Source organism: Aegilops tauschii, chromosome 5 (genome assembly GCF_002575655.3).
Source record: "Aegilops tauschii subsp. strangulata cultivar AL8/78 chromosome 5, Aet v6.0, whole genome shotgun sequence".
Taxonomy (NCBI): domain Eukaryota; kingdom Viridiplantae; phylum Streptophyta; class Magnoliopsida; order Poales; family Poaceae; genus Aegilops; species Aegilops tauschii.
This window is the reverse complement of record NC_053039.3, coordinates 22999717-23023582: the sequence shown is the minus strand read 5'-3', so window position 1 is coordinate 23023582 and position 23866 is coordinate 22999717. Positions and strand designations below refer to the sequence as shown.

The 23866-nt window shown below is 44.5% G+C and overlaps 1 protein-coding gene across 13 annotated transcripts; it reads left to right on the top strand.

Annotated features, from left to right (window-relative positions):
- Positions 1–11039: 11039 nt before the first annotated feature.
- Positions 11040–23433, top strand: LOC109748840 (uncharacterized). Of its 13 annotated transcripts, none has more exons than XM_073499655.1 (8): positions 11040–11198; positions 11316–11369; positions 13074–14981; positions 15406–15545; positions 15629–15720; positions 16284–16943; positions 18621–18714; positions 19323–23433. In XM_073499655.1, the coding sequence occupies exons 2-3, from the start codon at positions 11358–11360 to the stop codon at positions 14412–14414; spliced, it is 1353 nt and encodes a 450-aa protein (XP_073355756.1). In that variant the 5' UTR covers positions 11040–11198; positions 11316–11357; the 3' UTR covers positions 14415–14981; positions 15406–15545; positions 15629–15720; positions 16284–16943; positions 18621–18714; positions 19323–23433. The 13 variants fall into 13 exon arrangements, with proteins under 13 accessions (XP_073355756.1, XP_045084199.1, XP_045084196.1 ...); XM_045228264.2 differs by having other exon boundaries at positions 18618–18714; XM_045228261.2 differs by adding an exon at positions 18808–18866 and having other exon boundaries at positions 16284–18714.
- Positions 23434–23866: the final 433 nt, after the last annotated feature.

Here is a 23866-nt window from a genome sequence, read left to right as displayed (position 1 = left end):
GCACTGCCACTTGAGTCATATTGGTGTAGAACGCATGAAGAAGCTCCATGTAGGTGGATCTTTGGACTCACTCATTTTTGAAAAGATTGAGACATGCGAACCATGTCTATTGGTATATATGCATGAAGAAACTCCATACAGATGGATCGTTTGGACTCACTTGATTATGAATCACTTGAGACATGAAAATCATACCACATGGGCAAAATGACTGAAATTCCTCGTTTTCTGTGAGATGGAACAAGAGAGCAACTTATTGGAAGTAATACATTTTGATGTACGCAGTCCAATGAGTGCTGAGGCATGCAGTGGATATCATTATGTTCTTATTTCACAGATGATTTGAGTAGATGCTGAGTGTATTTACTTGATGAAACACTAGTCTGAATTATTGAAAGGTTCAAGTAATTTCAGAGTGAAGTTGAAGATCGTCGTGACAAGAGGATAAAATGTCTGTGATATGATCATAGAGATGAGTATCTGAGATACGAGTTTGGCACACAATTGAGACATTGTGGAAAGTGTTTCACAATTAATACCGCCTGGAACACCATAGTGTGATGGTGTGTCCGAACATCATAACTGCACCCTATTGGATATGGTGCATACCATGATGTTTCTTATCAAATTACCACTATCGTTTATGGGTTAGGCATTAGAGACAACCGCATTCACTTTAAAAGGGGCACCACGCAATTCCGATGAGACGACACCGTTTATAGAAACCTAAGTTGTCGTTTCTTAAAAGTTTGGGGCTGCAATGCTTATGTGAAAAAGTTTCAGGCTGATAAGCTCGAACCCAAAGCGGATAAATGCATCTTCATAGAATACCCAAAAACAGTGGGGTATACCTACTATTTCAGATCTGGAAGCAAAAGTAATTGCTTCTAGAAACGAGTCCTTTCTCGAGAAAAAGTTTCTCTCGAAAGAATTGAGTGGGAGGATGGTGGACACTTGATAAGGTTATTGAACCGTCGCTTCAACTAGTATGTAGCAGGGCACAGGAAGTTGTTCCTGTGGCACTTACACCAATTGAAGTGGAAGCTTATGATGGTGATCATGAAACTTCGGATCAAGTCACTACCAAACCTCGTAGGACAACGAGGATGCGCACTACTTCAGAGTAATGCGTGATCCTGTCTTGGAAGTCATGTTGCTAGACAACAATGAACCTACGAGCTATGGAGAAGCGATGGTGGGCCCATATTCCGACGAATGGCTCGAGGCCATGAAATCCGAGATAGAATCCATGTATCAGAACAAAGCATGGACTTTGGTGAACTTGCCCGATGATCGGCAAGCCATTGAGATAAATGGATCTTTAAGAGGAAGACGGACATGGACGGTAATGTTACCGTCTATGAAGCTCGACTTGTGGCAAAGAGTATTTTCACAAGTTCAAGGAGTTGACTACGATGAGTTTTTCTCATCCGTAGCGATGCTTAGGTCCGTCGGAATCATGTTAGCATTAGCTCAATTTATGAAATCTGGCAGATGGATGTCAAAAAAAGTTTCCTTACCAGTTTTCGTAAGGAAAGGTTGTATGTGATACAATCAGAAAGGTTTTGTCGATCCTAAGGATGCTAAAAGGTATGCTAGCTCCAGCGATCCTTGCATGGATCAGAGCAAGCATCTCGGAGTTAGAATATACGCTTTGATGGGGTGATCAAAGTTTTTGGGTTTATACAAAGTTTGTTAGAAACTTGTATTTACAATAAAGTGAGTGGGAGTGCTACAACATTTCTGATAAGTATATGTGAATGACATATTGTTGATCCGAAATGATGTAAAATTTCTGGAAAGCATAAAGGGTTGCTTGAAAGGAGTTTTTCAAAGGAAGACCTGGATAAAGCTACTTACATATTGGGCATCAAGATCCATAGAGATAGATCAAGACGCCTGATGATACTTTCAAAAGACAGCACACCTTGACATGATTTTGAAAGAGTTCAAAATAGATCAGCAAAGAAGGAGTTCTTGGCTGTGTTACAAGGTGTGAGTATTGAGTGAGACTCAAGACCTGACCACAGCAGAAGATAGAGAAAGGACGAAGGTCGTCCCCTGTGCTTTAGACATAGGCTCTATAGTATGCTATGCTGTGTACCGCACATGTAGTGTGCCTTGCCATGAGTTGGTCAAGAGGGTACAATGGTGATCCGGGAAAGGATCTCATGACAGCGGTCGAACTTATCCTTAGTACCTAGTGGATTAAGGAATTTTCTCGATTATGGAGGTGGAAAGGAGTTCGTCGTAAAGGGTTACGTCGATGCGAACTTTAACACTAATCCGGATGACTCTGAGTAGTAAACCGGATTCGTATAGTAGAGCAATTATTTGAAATGGCTCCAAATAGCGCGTGGTAGCATCCACAAAGATGACATAGATATTCGTAAATCACACGGTTCTGAAAGGTTCAGACCCGTTGACTAATAACCTCTCTCACAAGCATAACATGACAAAACCAGAACACATTGAGTGATAATCACATAGTGATGTGAACTAGATTGTTGACTCTAGTAAACTCTTTAGATGTTGGTCACATGGTGATGTGACCAGTGAGTGTTAATCACATGGTGATGTGAACTAGATTATTGACTCTAGTGCAAGTGGGAGACTGTTGGAAATATGCCCTAGAGGCAATAATAAATGGTTATTATTATATTTCTTTGTTCATGGTAATTGTCTATTATTCATGCTAAAATTGTATTGTCCGGAAATCGTAATACATGTGTGAATACATAGACCTCAACCTGTCCCTAGTAAGCCTCTAGTTGACTAGCTCGTTGATCAACAGATAGTCATGGTTTCCTGACTATGGACATTGGATGTCATTGATAACGGGATCACATCATTAGGAGAATGATGTGATGGACAAGACCCAAACCTAAGCATAGCATAAAAGATCGTGTAGTTTCGTTTGCTAGAGCTTTTCCAATGTCAAGTATCTTTTCCTTAGACCATGAGATCGTGCAACTCCCGGATACCGTAGGAGTGCTTTGGGTGTGCCAAACGTCACAACGTAACTGGGTGACTATAAAGGTGCACTACGGGTATCTCCGAAAGTGTCTGTTGGGTTGGCATGGATCGAGACTGGGATTTGTCACTCCGTGTGACGGAGAGGTATCTCTGGGCGCCACTCGGTAATGCATCATCATAATGAGCTCAATGTGACTAAGGCGTTAGTCACGGGATCATGCATTGCGGTACGAGTAAAGAGACTTGCGGGTAACGAGATTGAACAAGGTATTGGGATACCGACGATCGAATCTCGGGCAAGTAACATACCGTTTGACAAAGGGAATTGCATACGGATTGATTGAATCCTCGACACCGTGGTTCATCCGATGAGATCATCGTGGAACATGTGGGAGCCAACATGGGTATCCAGATCCCGCTGTTGGTTATTGATCGGAGAGGCGTCTCGGTCATGTCTGCATGTCTCCCGAACCCGTAGGGTCTACACACTTAAGGTCCGGTGACGCTAGGGTTGTAGAGATATATGTATGCGGAAACCCGAAAGTTGTTCGGAGTCCCGGATGAGATCCCGGACGTCACGAGAGGTTCCGGAATGGTCCTGAGGTGAAGAATTATATATAGGAAGTCAAGTTTCGGCCACCGGGAAAGTTTCGGGGGTTACCGGTATTGTACCGGGACCACCGGAAGGGTCCCGGGGGTCCACCGGGTGGGGCCACCTATCCCGGAGGGCCCCGTGGGCTGAAAGTGGAAGGGAACCAGCCCTTAGTGGGCTGGGGCGCCCCCCTTGGGCCTCCCCCCATGCGCCTAGGGTTGGGAACCCTAGGGGGAGCTTCCCCCTTGCCTTGGGGGGCAAGGCACCCCTTCCCCCCCCCCCACTTGGCCGCCGCCCCCCTTGGAGATCTGATCTCCCAAGGGCTGGCGCCCCCCCCCCCCCCAGGGGTCCTATAAATAGTGGGGGGGAGGGAGGGCAGCACGACACAGCCTTGGGCGCCTCCCTCCTCCCCTGCAACACCTCTCTCTCTCGCAGAAGCTTGGCGAAGCCCTGCCGGAGACCCGCTACATCCACCACCACGCCGTCGTGCTGTTGGATCTCCATCAACCTCTCCTCCCCCCTTGCTGGATCAAGAAGGAGGAGACGTCGCTGCACCGTACGTGTGTTGAACGCGGAGGTGCCGTCCGTTCGGCACTCGGTCATCGGTGATTTGGATCACGGCGAGTACGACTCCGTCATCCACGCTCATTGGAACGCTTCCGCTCGCGATCTACAAGGGTATCTAGATGCACTCCTTTCCCCTCGTTGCTAGTAGACTCCATAGATGCATCTTGGTGAGCGTAGGAAAATTTTAAAATTATGCTACGATTCCCAACACTCAGACCATCTTAAATAGCGGGGAATCGCCGGCTCAACAGCATTTACAGCCCTCTTATGAAGCTTCTGATCTCGCTTGCACAGGCTGGTAGTGAACACGTGATACTGCCCACCATTGAGCTGCTTGGGATTGGTCTGGTACCCCCCCCTGCTGCTGCTGCTGATTACCCTGACCGGATTGCTGATTAAAACCCCCTTGGAAACTCTGAGAATTGGGATTTGAGCCGCCGCCCGGGCCATGAAAACCGCCGGCGCCTGAGCCGCCGCCCGGGCCATTGTTGCCATTAAAAGCATTGGAATTCTTAAAGGCCTTCATGATTGCACAATCTTTCCATAGATGAGTGGCCGGCTTCTCCCTAGAGCCATGCCTTGGACAAGGCTCATTCAACAACTGCTCAAGCGTCGGGCCTGACCCGCCGGCTCGGGGAGGTGGTCTCCCCTTACGTCGCCGGTTGTTACCCTGTGAACTGGCGTTGGCCACAAACTCTATGCTGCCATCAGCCTTACGCTTGTTACCTCCTTGGTTCGCCGGGTTATGCTGAGGGCCCTTGCCATTGCCGTTCTTCTTTCCCTTCCCTGTCCTTTCATCATCTGACGCGGGGTCCTTGGTACTATCAGAGTCGGCGTACTTGACGAGAGCCGCCATCAGCGTACCCATATCATTGCAAGCGCGCTTGAGCCGCCCGAGTTTCATCTTCAGGGGCATAAAACGACAATTCTGCTCCAACATTAAGACTGCAGAGCCGGCATCCATCTTATCAGATGAATGTATTATCTCTTTGACCCGGCGGACCCAATGGGTTGTAGACTCGCCCTCTTGTTGTTTACAGTTAGTCAAATCCACAATGGACATATATTGCCTACATGTATCTTTAAAGTTTTGGATGAACCGGGCTTTTAGCTCAGCCCAAGACCCGATAGAGTTAGGCGGCAGTCCTTTCAACCAAGTGCGGGCAGTCCCATCTAACATCATGGTGAAGTATTTGGCCATTGCCGCTTCACTGACCTCCAGCAACTCCATAGCCATCTCGTAACTCTTGATCCATGCCCCGGGTTGTAAATCAGCCGTGTAATTAGGCACTTTCCTAGGCCCTTTGAAATCCTTGGGCAGACGTTCATTACGGAGAGCCGGCACCAGACAAGGGACACCTCCAGTCCTTGTAGGTATACCCGCATCGACAGAAACCGTCGGATAAGCCGGGGGTGGCTGGTAAGCCGTCAACTGAGGCGCCTGCTCCGCCTCTTGCCGTGCTCTGTCTTGGTCTACCGCATGAAAGGCTCCATTATGAGCCGGGCCGTGGCCAGGAGGCAAGTCATGGCGTCGGACATTGCTTGAGCCGGTTGCCGAGACCATGTGTCTGCTATAACTCGGGCTCCGGCCTGGACGAGGGGTTGAATGAATCCTGTCCCGGCTATATGAATATGCCTCCTGTTGTACCAGAGCCGTCTGAAGGAGTTCTCTAACCCGACGGGTTTCAACCGCCGTCGGAGAGTCGCCATCAATTGGGAGAGGCGCCAGTCGCGCCGCCGCGGCGACCATGTTTTCCAACGGGTTGGCATAATGACCCGGTGGTATTGGCACGTTCTGAGGCGGGGCCGCGTTCACCCGGGGAGGCCCCATCACTTGGGGCTGAATTGGCGTTCCAGCCCCGGGCGCCGTGATCTCTGGCGGGTTACTGGGCCCTGCACCAGGCGTGTTGAAGAGGTTTCGAGGATCGTAAACCGGAGGGAGTCGAGATTGGGCCTTTTGATGCCTCCTTCTCATGACCTCGTTGGACGCGTTCTGATCCATCGTGAGCCGGAAAGACTGCGCTTGAATCAGCTGAGTCTGGGCGTCGAGAGCCGCCCTCTCTGCAGCCATCCTGATCCCTTCCGCCGCCAGGTCCTCCTTGGCTTTTGCTAGATCCAGCTTTAACTGTGCCACCTCCGCATCATGCTGAGCTTGATCTGCTGGGGCGACCGTGGCGGTTAACAGGGCCGTCATCTTGTTTGTAAGATCCATCAGCACCTGAGCCGGCGAGTGCACAGGGCCTCCTGCCACAGTGGTGGAGTTTTGAACAGGTTGTGCGCCGGCCATGAAGATTCCAACCCGGCTCGGCGGCTCAAAGGGGTCCGGAATACTGTTGCCATCGGAACAACCCCTGAGCCTGCCATCTTGAAGTTGATATAACGAATTTGTCTCATCCGTGGATGACTCGCCGTCAGAGCGGGCGGCCGTCTCATCACCAGATCCAGATCCTTCAGAGAGTCCTCCATGGACGCATCCCACGAAAGCATGCTTCAAGGCAGGCAGAGCCCGGGCGGGTCGTGCACGCTGAGCCATCTCGATGAGCTCGGCGCAGAGGTCCAGCTCAGGGCCCGGCTCACCAATCTTGCCAATGAAGACATGGATTCCGCTGAAGGGGACCCGGTACCCATACTCGATTGAGCCGGCGTCGGGGCCCCAGTTTGCATCATCAATGTAGAGCTTGCCGCGGCGACTCTTGGTCATCTGCCCCATAGCGTATCCCTTGAGCCCTTCGAAGCTGCCCTTCAAGAACTCAAATCCACCGTGCGCTAGCCCCACGGTGGGCGCCAACTGTCGTGGAATTGTCACATCAGATGTCCCAGTGCAAGGACTTAGTCGTGGAGCCATCGCAGCTAGGAAGCTTAAAGGGGTTAAACGGGACAAGGGACACGAGGATTATACTGGTTCGGCCCCTTACGGTGAAGGTAAAAGCCTACGTCCAGTTGAGGTGGTATTACTTAGGGTTTCGATGACCAGGGAGCTTAATTGCTATGCCTGGCTATCGGTCTGTTCTCTTCTGTCCCTGAACCGCCGTCGGGTCGCCCCTTTATATAGAGAGGTTGACGCCCAGCGGCTATCAGAGTCCCGGCCGGCTTATAACAGTGCCCGGCTCGGACTCTTAACTATTCTGCCTTACACTACAAGTCTTGTCATAATGGCGGTTTATCACTACGGGCCTTAAGCCGCCTCCGGGTCTTAAGCCCATTACTGACGCGCTACCATCAAGCTTGGTACTGGGCTTCACATGATGATCACTATGAGTAACCCGGCCCCTCCTGGGCGGGTGACTCTAATGGTTATATCCTCAACAAGCGTGTTTTTGAACTACCGCGCTACTGCTATGTGCATCGTGACAGCGCTCTTTATGTTCAAGCACTACTGCTAATTAGCAGCAGCGCTTCCTTTTAAAAAGAGCTACTGGTAAGCTGTTGTGTATAAGGGTTTCCCTAGTAGTGCATATTGCTAGTTCATCTTCATAAGCACAAAGGATGGTAGGAACAATATTAGATCAATATATTCACTAATTTCCATGATCGGTTGATGTTTGTTGGTGGATGCGTGCATGACATCCAAATTCTTCTTCTCCAGATCTGCTTTCTGTTTAGTAAGAGCCTTCTTTGTACTACCCAGCTGGGAAAGGGCATCCTCCTTGTGAAACACCACTTCCGCAAAGTTTAATTTAAAAAATTCTGAGCTCATTCTCCGTCTTCCTTTTTTCGTATCTTGAAATATTCTTCAGCGTTCACAACATTTTTCTCCAAGCCTATCTCTATTCTCTTCCTCATACATGCTCCAAAGCTTTGCTAGGGACATCTTCAAAGATTGTGGCCACTCTTGATGAACTCACTCCATGTAAGAACACTTCCATTCATCCTATAATATTTAAAACTAAATCAGCTACAAGTAGAAAAAATGGGCTAGAAACTTAGAAAATAACCACATACATATATTGAAAAAATTAAGAAACACATTAATAATGACACATCTTCTCAAAAAGTTGAATGTGCAGATGAATTAATTGCTACTAAGGCAACCACCAAATAAATGAACAGCACAAGCTAAACTTAACTACAACAACGTTACAAGCTCTTAGTCATGTATAATAGAAAATTGACCATTTTACGAGGAAGCTAAATATAACTTCAATAGTACAATGATAGTGTTGGAATGACATCAAATTAATACTAGCAGGTATGTACATGCACAAATTCAATAACATAGAACTAATAGCACTAAGGCCCTCCATTATATTGGCCAAAACATGTGCCAAATCAACTTTTGCTACATTTGGCACGAATGCCCTGCACTGCCGTGCCGATGCCAGAGGAAAAATTCCGGCAACCGGAGCACCAAGTTGCTTCCGAGGCCTAGTTCCTGCATGCCATAACATACTAATATTTTGCTGCTAGACTGTTTCGATGTGTGGAGCAAAGTTGGCTGCACAAACTTCTGAAGCGGTGCCAAATAATTTTCAAAGAGCACCACTGATGAGATAGCAACATTTTTAGACACTAGGTAGGACTGTGACAGTGTCTTAATGACATATAGAATAACATAGCACAATGACAGTGTCCATATCACATCAAACAAATGATTTCTAACAACAAAAGTGATGCTTACCTTCTCTAAACCTGCCAGAAACTTCCTGCCACTGTTCACAGGTTCAATAGCCACTAACTTCACGCATGAAGATTGATGCTGACAACGAGCAGGCAGATCTTCAACTACACTGCTCCATTCCTTGCAAGTGGTGGTCCTAATGACCTACAAGAGGAAGAAATGTCTCAAATCAACCGTCGGGTAAAAATCCTCGATTCCAAATCATAACCCTAAGCCTATGGGAGCGAGAGACAGGAGAGAGGCATATCCGGCTAGTGACGGAGTAGTCATCATCGGAGCAGGAACTGCTGGAGAGGTCATTCAAGACGACACATCAAAGCATTTGCCGCAGCGTGAACCTGCCCTCATGACTAGCCCCACTAACCAAAGCATCTCCAAGACAATTCTCCCATGTGGGAAAAACTACTCCATGGACGTCATCATTCAAACAAAGAACACTTGGACCTCCGATTTACCGTGGATTAGCAGGCAAGTAGGCAAGAACCGCTCTGATGACACCTTCAACAAGGTAACAATGCCCAAAGGCATCACCATTCTTGGCCGAGAAAAAAAATTCCGAGCATGGCTTTCTCCATGCATCTTGCCGCGGCCTAACAATTTGTCTTGCAACGCACTGATCGGGATTGAACCACATTAACGGCACATGCAGTGGATGAGCCACGAGTCATGGACACGCCACCAACCGCCACGCGCTAGACGAATGCTCGTTGAGCCCGTGAACCCCCGAGTCAGACCCTGGGTACAACCCCGATTGATTGAGTTGTGTTCTCTATTTGGGTCCATAAGAGGGGTGTTTCCTATACGGCGCCTTAAGCGCCCGTAACAGCACGTTTCGCAACATGGCGCACACCCCCCTCCGCTCCTGGGTTGGCCCGTCCTATTTTTTTTTAAACGAAAAAAATTCCTGCGAGAACTGTGATTCGAACCTACGACCGGGCAACGCAACTAACTGTGATTAGTTTCATCATTTTACTCTTTTCTTCTTTCTTTCTTTTCATTTTTTCTTTTTATTTTTCTTTTTTTAAAATCTCTGCTTTTATTTAGAAAATTCAATGAACTCTTTTTCCTAATTTCATAAACAAAATCTAATTCGATGAAAAAAAATCAACTTCAATGAAATTATTTTAAATTCGATGAACTTATTTCAAAGTTTGATGAACTTTTTTCCAATTTGATTAAGTTTTTTTTATATTCGATGAACTTATTTCGAATTTGATTAACTTTTTTCAAACCCGATGAACTTTTTCAAACTTGATGAACTTTTTTCAAATTCGATGAACTTTTTTTTCAAATTCGTTGAACTATTTTTAAACTCAATGAACTTTTTTCGGATTCGAGGACCTTTTTTCCTATTCGATGAACGTTTTTTCAAATTTGTGTACTTTTATGAATCAATGAGTTTTTTACAAATTCTATGAAGTTTTTTTAAAAAATGATGAACATTTTTTCAAAATTAATGAACCTTTTATAAATTTTGGTGAACATTTTTAAAAAATTAATGAATATTTTTTGAAATTCAATGAACTATTTTCAAATTTGATGAACCTTTTTTCAAATTTGATGACCTTTTTTCGAATTGTTGAACTTTTATTAAGGTTGGTGAAGTTTTTTTCAAATTGGAGGAACTTTTTCTAAAATCTATGAAGTTTTTTTAGTTTCATGAACATTTTTGGATTCGTGAACGTTTTTTGAATACACAAGCTTCTTTTCTAATTCTTGATGTGTTTTGAAACGTGTGCACATTCAATTTTGTTCGCATTTTATTTTGAGAAGAAATCACGTTTTTTCTATAAAGCGCTGCTAAGGTCTTAAAACAGTAGGCGCTGCAATGTTTCTCAAATATAGTAATATGGGACTAAATTTCTCACCACTTATCAAGCATGAGTGGGCCAATAAAAAATTCTACAATTATTGCTAAACTAAATGGGCCTAGCCCAATGACTGTAAAAATCCTTCACTCACTCCGGCAATATTTGTGCTCATGTACTGACATTGACCAGGGGTCGGTCGGTCAACTGCATCTAGAATTAGTACCACGTACCCCTAAAAAAACTGGAATTGCTGCGTTGACGCCGGGGACCAGTCTTCTAGGGGCAATATACCCCGTCTTCCACTGACATTGACAAGGGGTCGGTCGATCAACTGCATCTAGAATTACCGAGTAGCACTAAAAAATCAGGAATTCCCGTGTCGACGACGGGAACCAGTCTTCTACGGCCAATATACCCCGTCTTCCATGGGCAATATACTTTTCAACTGAGGTGACCTGGGGTCGGTCGAAGTCTCTTGGCTGCTTCTTGGTTCCGCGTGATTTGAATCCGCCTAGTACTAGTTTAAGAATGCTCGAGTGTCCCAAGCCTCAAACACTCACTGGCAATCGTCTCGCTAGCTTCACTTTTAAGCTGCAGCTAGCTATCTTAGTATATCAGTTCCAACTGCAAACGCGTAAGCTCAATTCTAGCTAGCTTGGCCTATTTTTTTTCTTTCTACTCATTCGTTCTCTTCTTTAGAGAATACTCATTCATTCTTAGTTTGAAGAAACGGAACATGGTCTCTTTGCAGGAACTTAACCAGCTCGAGTATCTTCCGCGCGACCCTCCGGAGATGGCACAGATGGTACGCACCCCCCCCCCCCCCCCCCTCCTCTCAGACAAACACACACCCTTTTATTTGTTTACTAATAGTTTGCTTGTTTATTCATTCGGCTTATATTAAGCATGCAACCAAACAGCTACTTATATACTATTACCTCCGTCCAAATAATTGTCTTATATTATCTGGATACTTATACCTAACACTAAAATGTGTCAAGGCGTGTCTAGGTATATCCATATCTAGATAAATATAAGACAACTAATTCAGGACGAATGGGAGTATATGTTACTCCCCCGGTCCTAAATAAAAGTCTTTTTAGATATTTTAATACGGACTACATATGAAGCAGATGGATGAAACGATATTCTAAAATATGTCTATATACATCCATATGTAGTCACTATTAAAATCTCTAAAAAGATTTACCGATGGAGTATAGGATCAGTCGATCCCATAGATATATTTCTAGGTTGAACACGACGGTCTAAACGTGCCTTCTTTCAAAGAAAAAAAATCTTTAAAAAAGTGGTCGTTACACTTTTTCTTTGCAGGGAAAACACCTATTCCCATCTACAAAACACGTACGAGCTGCCGCTCCACCCTAATTAGGCAAAAGCAGTGGCTGCTATATATGCTGTCACACGTGCCCCTATGAATGCAGGAACTCATACCCTACCTCTATAAGCACCTTTACGATACTGAGCTGCCACAATGTTATGAGATTGACAAAGTCACCACAAGCGCTCCTTCCTTGACAGGAACGTCAGCTCCCACTATACGAACACCTGTGGATGTTAGATTAAATCCAGGAAAATGCGAGAACCAGTGCCCATATTAGGATTTGAACCTTGGAGAGCCGGTTCCACCAAAATGAACCTAACTATCTGAGCTACCCTCATTTCAGTAGTTTTTCTCATATTGGTAGTGTGCCCCACATCTTCGCCTAGTAGATCCCCATCTTTTTCGGTGTACAAGTAATTTTGGACACCACCTAGTGACATTGTGACCATTAGTTTTAAGTGTAAATAGTTGTACATTATGAAACCATGTCTCGATATGAGTTAATTTTTATTTTGATGTTTTTGAATATTGATTGTTATTCGTACTCCCTCTATATTAAACTGTGGTGCCTATGGATTTTGTCTGAAATCAAGCTTCGTAAACTTTAACCAAACTAATAAGAACAAATTTCAGCATCTACAATATCAAACCACCCTCATTTGACCGTCATGAAAATATATCTCCGAATTGTATCAAAGTTAGAAAGTTTGACTTTGGACAAAATCTATGTGCACAAAATTGTAAAACCAAGGTGGTATATTGGTAGACAACGCTAAAAGAAAGTTTACTGCTAGATATAAATACTAAAAGGAGTTCTATTTTCGAACGTGTGGAGCAGGGTCTCCGTACTTTCCCGCATTTGCATTATGCGTCTGTTGACTGAACAATCATCCTATAATAAGTACTCCCTCCAGTTCAAAATATAAGATATATATTTGTTTGTTAACGTAACCCTTCTACAAATAATGGCTATATTAATATAGGGTTTATATGGCATAAAGTTATGATTATGAGCATCAATCTAGTAATTAACATCAATCATGTATGACATAAACCATAATTCTTGAATACTAATTCAGTAATTCTTGATCGAAGTTTTGTGTTAATGATACAATATATGATTTTGTTTTCGGATGGATGTAATATTAATTAAATAATTTTTAGGTTGAATTGACGAGCCGTTGCCTTGCTTTGGCGGAAGGAGTGGTAACTATGGTGTGCCCGGTGCTCCTGGCGCTGGCTACCAAGAAGATCAACTGGAAAGGCAAGGTGGAAGAGCCAGTTGTTCCAATGGCTATGCTCCTCATTGCCAGTGTGACTCTCATTACCGGGATCTACCCGTTGCTTGCATGTTGTGTCTCAAAGTTTTCCCCGAATATGCCTAAAAGATGCACCCATGTGACCAGCAGTGTGGCTGCACACTTGTCCACTATTTGCCTCATCCTACTCGCCTGCTTTATCTCGGGCATAATCTTACCTCTGAAATATGTGGTCGCCATCGGCGGGGCCGTCATTCTAGTTGCCATCGGGGTTCTCTTACTCCTGCGCTCCTGTGCCAATGCATCGCAGCCGAACACGATTACTCCAAGTCCCAAGGGGGAAGCAGAGGAAATAAACAAAGAGCTGGGCACCAAGGAAGCAGAGAGAATAAAGGAGGCAGATGAGAGAATAGAAAAGGAGGCAGATGAGAGAAGAAAGGAGATCCACGATATACTGGACAAGACACACGAGTTCATGTCCGGTGTCACCGGAATTCTGTTCCTGGGCTTGGAAGGTTTGGCACTGGAAGGTCTCATCAGCACATGCCATGGGATACCCGATGCTGTCCGGACACCAGTCATGTTCAGCTTCATCTTCTGCGCCATCGGTGTGTCCCTAATGTTCCTCACCATGATCTATCCTCTTACGGTCACAACACAAAAGGCAAGCATTGTACGTATGACCTTCGGCTTTGACCTTCTCATGACCGGTGGTACCGTTGCAATACTGACCATCATTATGGAGAAACTCATGGGACATAAAGGGCTTCTGCTCTTAAGCTCCCCAACCCTAATCTTATTTGTCGTGGTGTACCGACTCGTGACCAAACCGAGAGTCGCACTGGGTACACAACAATCACAAACGACTCTCCCAATCTCCAACGGACCCACGCCTTCTTCTCTGGGATCCCCCCTCCTCCCCACCGGCGACAAGCAACAAGAGGCTAAAGCGGCGCCGCTTGGACTGACCAAGGTTACGTTTGCCGGGTTCTGGGCCATGTCGGTGACAACCATCAGCACTGGTTCCCCCAACCACTGGTTCCTGATATTTGCAGCGACAGCTATTGCTTCTGGTCTCTTTTGGAGGCTCCTCACGCACAGCAGAAATAAGGACATGGTGGAAACTGCCAATGCTGCTTCCTTCTTCACTCATTTATGCATTGCAGTTGCTACGGTCCCATTCACGGTAATGGCATGGGAGGCCGCCAATAAATTGCAAGTGAACACGTGTTCAAGCCGGCAGTGAACGAGATTCAAGTGTCACCCTCCTACTGTATGTCACACAAATTTACGTTTAGCATATGTGGTGTGAATGCCGGAGTATCGTATTGTATATCAGGTGTTTATGGATAATAAATAAAAAGAGAAGATTCCAGAAAATTTACGTTTTCACTCAACAAAAAGTTACAGGTAGACTCATCTTCTGTAATATCTCTACTCCTAATGTCTCAGTTGATAGTCTCCGTTTCACGGTTAATTTTCGTCCTCCTCCACTGGTTTATTTCGTCCTCACTCAGACTACGAAAAGAAACCAACGAAAAAAAAATCGAGGCCCCTCGCACGAACCGGGAGCGAGGCCTCCTCGTGAAAAAAAATATCTGAGATCCAGGCTGCCCTCGATCGTCTCACTACGAGGAAGAGAACCACGCCCCAGCCGCCATAGTGGAGCCGCCGCCGCCTAGATCGAAGAGGAGCCGCCGCCGCCGAGGTTCGAGAGGAGCTGGCCACCACGACCTCCCTCCCCAACCGACCGCCACCACCCCTTCCCCAAGCAGCCATGTACAGCAGGGCGGCGCCCACGCGCCTGGCCTAGGTGGGTCTCGGCCTCCCTCCTCCCTTCGTCCAAGGCCAGGAGCTCCCCCTTCCCGACCCGATCTGGTGGAGAGAGGGCCACCCCCCCCCCCCCCCCCCCCCCCCCCCCCCCCCCCCCCGCGCGCGCCTCGATCCCTTGATGCGCCCCGTGGATCCAGCAGCAGCGGCTAGGTCAGGGTCGGAGATGGCGCGTCGGGCGTCCGATTCCGCCGCTCGTAGATCAAACAGAGGGCGTGATAAAGTCCAGCAGAAGTGGTGGCCGTGATTTTTACTGTTAATTCGATCTACAGTGATCAATATAGTATATGTGCAGTAAAATAGACATGTTGCTGATAGTGTTGTATTAGTGTGTGATTTGGTTGCATAGTTTTCTAATGGAAACAAGTGAAAAACTGTTTGATTTTCTGATTTCTTTATGCTTGCAGAGAGGTTGCACGACTTCAGTTTGGCTATCATCAAAATTGGAGGAGAGCCCGATGCATTCGAGAGCATCATCTGCGAGTTCCACAGGATCGAATTGAGGAGGCATTATAACCTGACATCATTTGGATGACTTTGTCAGTAGGTAGAAATTAGAATTTGAGCAATCTGAGACCCTGAGTTCTGCATAAAGAATTCCGAAAGTGAAACACCTTGTTTGCCCTGCAGGAAGAATGGCTAACATGCCTGTTAAAGCTAGATAAACGCATATTGAAGGAACTGGGGTATGTTCGCCATGTTGAACACCCTCACAATGACGGGTAATTTCTTGTTACATTCACCATGGAATGGTTTTGTGATTCTGTTCCTTGTACATAATTCAGTTAAATTCTATCAAGTATCCAGTTACTTGCCATTCTTTGGTGAGATTTGTTGATGATTTTTCTGAAGTATTTTTGTGCTATTCTCATGTTTGTCAAACATCAATTCAGACATCTTGACAATACTGCCAACACTTTTTTAGCAATTGATACTGCCCACACTTTTCCTGGTCTTTTCGTCCCACAGTAGAATAATCCTATGTTTCCATGAAAAACAATTTCATGTGCTGAAGGCAGCGGATTCAGACATCAGCACTACTCCATACTGCATTGTTCTTGTCCCATTTCGAGTATCTTCGTTAAATCATTTTCATCGGTACTAAGTAGCACTGACCTTTATGTGTTAATTTTTTTACCAACTTGCGAAGAATGCATTTTTTCCTTTTCTTTATGTACACAAATGAGGCAATGCAGTTGCATCGACATCTGCTACTCACCGGCGTAGTTCATTTATGTGACCAGATTCTTGAGGATTTTATTTAGTTCCTTATCCCCTTTTGCAGGTTTTGTGAACTCCTTTTGCGGAGGGAGCTTAAGTGCAATTTCGTTTCAGGGAGAGCAGGTGCATATTTCTCCTTTTAGGCTGATACTTCAGTACTCGTCAATATTTCTCCTTTTTAAAGCTATGCTACAAATGCTTAAGTACAACTTCAGGTTTCAGTTACAGTTAATGCACATTGGCCATGTTCTTAACTTTTGATCCATGGAGACATCGCATGTTTTGTACTATGCTTTGTTGTACTGAGAAGCTGCAAAGCCCAAGCCGCATGTTCATATAGGAGGGCATCTGGGAAGAGATGGGGTGAATGATCTAAATAATTTTTGAGACACGGTAATTCTAAATCTCTCCCTCAGCCATTTGCGATCTGGCACCCCCCGTACACAGATAAGTACACGGTGCTTACCATAATTTACTTTTGCCTTTATAGTAGTAGTCCTAAATGTTTAGTGTTGAGTGTCTCATTTCCAGCATATTAGTAGAAGAGCATGCGAGTTTGGAGAGTTATATTTGTTGATGGGATTCATTGTGCTGGTTAAAGTCATAATATATCAGCAGGTATGACATGGGATTCGTTGTTCTCGTTAGATGAGATATATCATCTGGTAAATCATTGGATACATTTCAACGTATTGGATTATTTTGTTCTGAATTCTTTAGTCAGGTACCTTCGTTCTCTTAACACAACTTCAGCAACATGTTTTATATATTTACAGCTTCCAATTTAATCTCAATACTTGCTTGCATGGTGTAAGAATGTAGAAATATGTTTTATTTTGGCTCCTGGTTGTAGTCTACAACTGGGTGTTCCAACAATTTATTTTTGGCATGGTCTTCTTTGCTACCATTTCATGTGTGATCCTCATTATTTGTTGCTTGATTCTCTATGCAAGAATCCTGCCTCATGGTCCAACATATATGGTCACATATTTGCTCCAGGGATTTAATTTTAGTCAGAGCCGATCGACAAATGATCAGTCAATCTCTGCTCCTAAAGGGGGTTGTACGTCGTACGCCCCCTCCACCGCACCACCAATCGAAGGAAGGCATCAACCCCACCGATTTTTTTCCTATAAGAAAGCCCACCTTCTCCAATATCTGGTTTTTTATTAGCGATTTTTCCTGCCATACAAGGCCAGAACGCATAATGTAAGGACGCCAGTTTTCTGCATGCTATCCCACCAAATCAATTTCTTCCTCCCAATTTCTTGCGCCCATACGCTCGATCCATAATTCCGGCGTTGCCGTCGGGTGGACAACAACATAACGATGACGCAGTTGAGTAGGAGTTGGAGCACCACCGCGGCGTGGCTACAGCCTCATCTATGCCAAGATGAGCATGAACAACCTGCCATGTTTTATGGTTTCCTCTGGCACTGATGGACGATGTTGATCTCGTCCCCTCCAGTGAGGAGTGCTCACCTCCTCGCTACGTGGTCCAGACTCCAGAGGCCCGCTGAGTATGGAGGCGGCGGACCTCCCGGCGATGATGACCGCCATCCTTGTCTCTCTTGGTGGAGGCCTCACAGCCATCGACATCGTGCAGCTCTCCCACACCAACGCAATTTAGATTTAGTGTAATTGGTGAGGTACACGATGCGCCATGTGTACTACTTCAGTTGGAGTAACAAAGAAAAGCAACACACGTGCATCATGTATTCATGTTGGCCATGTCGATTAGTTCCAAGGACGAAGCAAAGCTGGCTCGACATGCTTGCTGATTGATCCGCTGCTGGGGTGCTTTGGCTGAAGCTATCACATGTACAAAAGCTAGCTAACAGGCTATCACACAGGATAGATCAATCTACTATAGCTAGCAACACATGCATACACACGAACACGATCAGGCCAGGTCACCAAAGGCTCGAGCCTTTGATTTCTTTATTGATTCAACTCACGGGGCCTCGGTTGATTACAGATTTACCTGGGCCATGTATATAAGTAGGATGAGGATTCTACTCCTAAACTACTCTGACACTACATTGTGCTTAGTCCAGACACATCCATTGCACTTGAAGCCGGCTGCTCTTCCTCCATGTGCAGGCGCCACATTGTATTCTCTCCACTCATAGGTTATGATGGATAGCAGTTCATGCAGATACGTGGTCTCCCGATCCTCTTACTTGGAAGTGGATGATCCACGATTTTATCTTTTTAAGTTTTTGTTCAACACATGCATGTCATCCCCGAATGTTTTGCAATACATAAATTCAGTATTGTTGTAAACATTTGAACAGTACAGCCAGGTCTGTTGAATACTACCGTCTATACACTTAGATAATTGTGTATGTATTTTTCTTTAAAGCAGTGCTAATTGTTGGTGGTGAATATTTTCCAGCAGTTCGAATTATGGGAAAGTCAAAAATATAATTTTGCCTGGCATCTTGTACTGTTCCAAATGGGACTGATGTATATTGAGGACTGAGGTTGGTCAGGTAAGTAGATAATATGTGCCAAATTACATATACTATGATTGGTACTTTCTTGACGTATATTATATTGTATTAATAAGCTTTTAATAAATGTAGATTCCCAATTTATATTAATACAGCGTATACAAGATTACTTGTGCTTACCATCTTGTACGGTGCGTTCCAATTCAATGCAATTTAAAGTATTTTGGCTGCTATGTTGTATGCCTTATAGTTGGATATATGGCAGATTGAGCACAAGGTTAAAAAAAACTACTCCCTCCAGTCCAAAATATGTGTTTTGTTTTTAGTTCAAATCATTTGCTATATATTGGTGTACCTTCATGACATCATCCAAAAACAGGAGTACCTTTAGGATCTGCATGTGTTGTTTTTTACATTGTTTCGAAGTATTGCTGATGTGCTGATTTATTCATCCATGTGTAGACATAATGTATCTATTACCTCCGTCCCAAAATTCATGTCTTAAATTTATCTAGGTATGGATGTATCTAACACTAAAACGTCAATAGATACGTCTGTATGTAGAAAAATCTAAGACAAGAATTTTTCTTTGACCAGTATAGGAGCCACAACATGAAATAGGTTATTTATTCATAATGTATCTTTAGGAACATAATATACAACCGCCCGTGGCGGGGCGTGTGGCCAGTGCTTGCGACAACTACGGATGGAGTACAGGACCTGTGGTGCCATCTACACGATCAACATCACCTTCTTGGTTCGGCTACCCATGATTGTCGTTGTCGCGTGATGAGTCATCAAGGTCCATGTTGTTTCCTCTGACGCCGGCTTCACGCTTTCCTCGTTTGCTCTTCATATTATGAACCAGAAATTAAGTTTGCCCATTTCTGAATTCCTAATGTTATCAATGTTCAAAAAAGCGGTAAGCGTAAGCGGAGCGGAAGGCCACAACTTAGAGCAATGGCCGCTTAAGCGCAGCTTAACCGGGATTAAGCGTTTTTTTTAATTTGCCAGAATTTGGCTGTTTTTGAATAATATGCACAAGAAAATAGGAAACATAGCAATGTACTTCCTTTGTTCCTAAATATTTGTCTTTTTAGACATTTCAAATGGACTACAACATACGGATGTATGTAAACATATTTTAGAGTGTAGATTCACTCATTTTACTCTGTATGTAGTCACTTGTTGGAATGTCTAAAATGACAAATATTTAGGAACGGAGGGAGTATAACATATCTTACATGTATAATTTCAGTTAAATTTGTGCGATTGCTCATCCCATCACACGCGTTTACTCCAAGCTTATTGTGTTACATGAGTTCCACTATCGCACATGGTCTTGTCTATGGTGTGCAATAGACTGCCCTACAACACATCATCGCACACTGATGGTTTCCTGCTGTGTGTGTGATGGGGTATTTGAACTGTCTGTGATGACCCGATATGCACTAGTGGGCCGGTCTGGCTGGTAATTCCCAGCCTCTACTGTAAAGGAACCTTGGATGGCCAGCTAGCAGTGCTTGCATGTGCGTGTATAGAAAGAGAGGTGCCATCCGTCTCATGATGTACTAGATAATACCCCGCGCGTTGCTGCGGGAACACATGCTAAATATTAAGATCCTTACTTGAGTTATCGGTTGGAGAACAATAGATTAACATTGAAAGTCCATTAGATTATGACTAACAAACAACCTTGCTTCTAAACATGCATGATTGATATAAATACAGATAAGCTTCACCAACTTTAAAAGGAATTGTTTGTCATAGGAATATGAAGAATTACTGAACCACAAAGTTATGCTGAAAAAATATGTTTCCTGTGAACAACCCAATATCACAATGTAACTACAATAAAGTCAATAACAAAGTTATCATAATTTGTGATTGTTACATCTTATCTAAGTATGTAACACACATACTTACTGTCAGTAGTGATACTAACATACCAAAAGGATTTTTTAATACATATATAGTAGTAAAGGCATTCCATATAAGGTGGTTGAAATCTTGACGATACTATTTTGTCTACAGATGCTATTTATTAAATCATGCTTTTATTTTTTGAGAACATATTTCTTTGATCGTTTCAAGATCTTGAATGGAGTGGAGCTGACCAATTCTTCAATAACTTTTTCGCTGATTTCTTTTGTCATGTTAAGATATTCAACAGAGTGTAGCTGATCAATTCTTCAATGATTTTATCTTTCATAAAACAGATGTTATCATCATAAAGATAAGTGAAAGGTTATGCAGTTGACCATGGCAATATATCTCAACAAAAATAAGTAATAATTACCTTAAACCCCAGAAATCAAATTACAGCTTACAAAGGATTTAAGCAGAAGAATGGACATCCACTGAAAAACATGAAGAAACAAAGGTTATGAAACATGAGATTCTCTATAAAAAACATGAGATAATATTTGTGTTGAAAAACTACAATTTTCTTTGTTTCCCAGCTGTAAATTCCACCCTCCAAGTCCTACTCCTTATATGCGTTGGCATTGCTCCTGCCATTTCCATGTGCATCACAAATAGCAAGCACAACCATTAATATATGCTTTCCTAACCTGTAATCGAATTCTGATGAAATAGACCGTCATGTAAATCTAAATCACCTTCAAACATATAGTCAAGGGTGCTATAAATGAAAATTAGGGATGCTACTTCCAATATTACATTGGTTTCCTTGTCTTCCTGTCAGCATCTACAAAGGTTAGACGTCAACTGTAAAACAATAAAGCAAAAGCCTGAGTTTGGCATTGAGGGAAGTGTAGCGTACGCGATACTTGAAGGCCGCAGCTTGTTCTTTGGACTGTGTTGAGATTTGATATACACATGTATGGAGAGTTGTCTGCACATTAGAATACAACAAAAACAATATGGAGATGAAAGAGATTAATTTAGCACGTCATAACTCATGTTATGACACGAAAATTGCAACATATATGGAACCCAAGTCAGGGCATCAAAATCAATTAGAACCTAGAACTTAAAGATTAGGATGTGTCTCACCTGGCATACTGAAGACTTCAAAAGGATGGTGTGGCTGGTCGTGGAGAACATCCTAATGGATAACCATATCCATCAGGGCTAGCTAGCTGCAGCTAAAACTCCCAAGTCCCAACCATGTCAAGTTATACACAACTGCATGGATGCAAGAGAGGACGACCTGGATCTAGAGGGAGGTGCTAGAAGATCAGAGGAGGTGTTAGAAAATCAATCGAAGAGGGATAATATTTGGGTCGTGGGTGGTGCCCGTGTGGAAGAATGTGAATGGACAGGAATGGAGAGATCAAAAGATAATTTTAATTGCCTCTTGGTGGTGAAAGGAGTAGAAGTCTCAAGAGTAAATGGGAAGTGATGCTACCGGAGGAATGAGAAAAAAATGTACCGATGCCACCCTCTAATTGGGTGACATATCATTAGTGTGATATTATTTTATAAGCATAGATTAAAATAGCCCGCGAAATAGCCGCGATAGCTGTGCTATAGCTGCCTGGGAGCCTCGCCGCTAAGCTATGGCTGTTGCCGCGAAAACCTCAACATATCCCTCTAAATGGCTAAAAAATCAGCAAAACCCTCCAGAAATCATCTCTCCCACCAGAAAATTTTCCGCCATTTGCCGCTATTGCCCGCTATAGCTGCTGGGGGAGGCCGTCGCGAAATCATTTCTCCCGTGATTTTAATCCATGTTTATAAGTAACACTCGAAGCAAAAGAAATCAAATATAGCAGAACAGAATACATGACTTATACTTGACAGACAACGTCCCAGTAGTCTGAAATTTCCTAGTTGTAGAAGCTCAGCTTGCCGAAAAAACATTCCGTCACCAGAGGAGAAAGTTGCAGCCGGAGGGAGACAAAATTGTCTGTAACTGCTGGTGCTGGATTCAGTCCACGCCATGGCTGAGGCCTCACCGGGTAGCACTCGAGTGTACGGTCATCGGGATCCTTGCTCAAACCGTGAAATCACCATAAAAATGCACGAGGATTTAGCTAGATTGCAAGTAAGGCTAGTACAAAGTGTGCACGCATACATTAGAGGTGAACTTGTGATTCAGTCTCAGCAAGCTAAAAACTACTCAAGAACAATGGGATCACATGACCTCCACATCGAGAAGCTTAGTCAGAAGCAGTGAAGTAAATGGGCGGTGCTCACCTGAAAAGCTATGTGGCAAACCAGAATTTGGAGTCTTGGGGAAGATGTAGATAGAACCGGATGGACCAACAACTTAGCGGGTGACCAAACGGCGGATGGCCTGCGTTCCAACCGCACCTTGCAGCAGAGGAAGGGGGGTGTGCCCAGCCCGGTGGTGCTGCTCCTCGACGACCTGGGGTAGCAGCAACGGAACCATGCTCGGTCCGCGTCCTAGCGCCCAGGAGACGCCGTACCGGCCACCGCCGGTCGGCCGAAACAGACGGCAAATAGCGGTAGGGCGCAGTGGTGGACGGGCGGCGCGAGCAAGCGAGGGGGCGGCCACGTCGCGGTGAGCAGCGGAGGATGGGCGGCGCTCCAGCAGTGACAGGCTGGGTTGGATCGATTGGGGTTCTTTGTTCAGGGAAAGGTTGTTTAGCTTGCTGAGACGATCAGGCTTCTTTGCTGGGCTTCGGTGCATCATTTAACGCTGATTATCTTGTGGTGGGTGCGTTCTGTAGCTGTAACTGAATTGAAGATGAAACGATGGTCTCTTCGGTGACCAGGGAATGACTACATGCAAATTATAATTTAATCACATGATTTGTTGTCAACCTATGGTGGGTCTCTCTTGTAATCGCTGACTTGTGATTGGCTGGTATTTGATGACATGACATGCTGAGAATACCCAGTAGTGGGGAGCAACTTCTTAAGAATGTAAGATTTGTTCCATCTCCCTTTTTCCAGCTCTAATCCTTTACGGGACGCTGATGACGAGCGGTGCTCCAAATACGTATACATCCATTTCCTCCTTTCAAACAGAGGCTCAAGGCATAAAACAAGTATACTTGTGGAGGCACATCTTTTGAGTAAATTATGTAGCCATAGTAGTAGATAACCTGCTCTCTGCTGCGATGGAAAGTATTGGTAGTTTATCATAGATGCTCTATACAGCTCTATATAATCAATGGGACGCTCCAATGTGGAGTAGGGAAGCAAGCTAAAAAATATCTAATACTCATCGTCTCACTCCTCACCGCCTCTCTTGCTC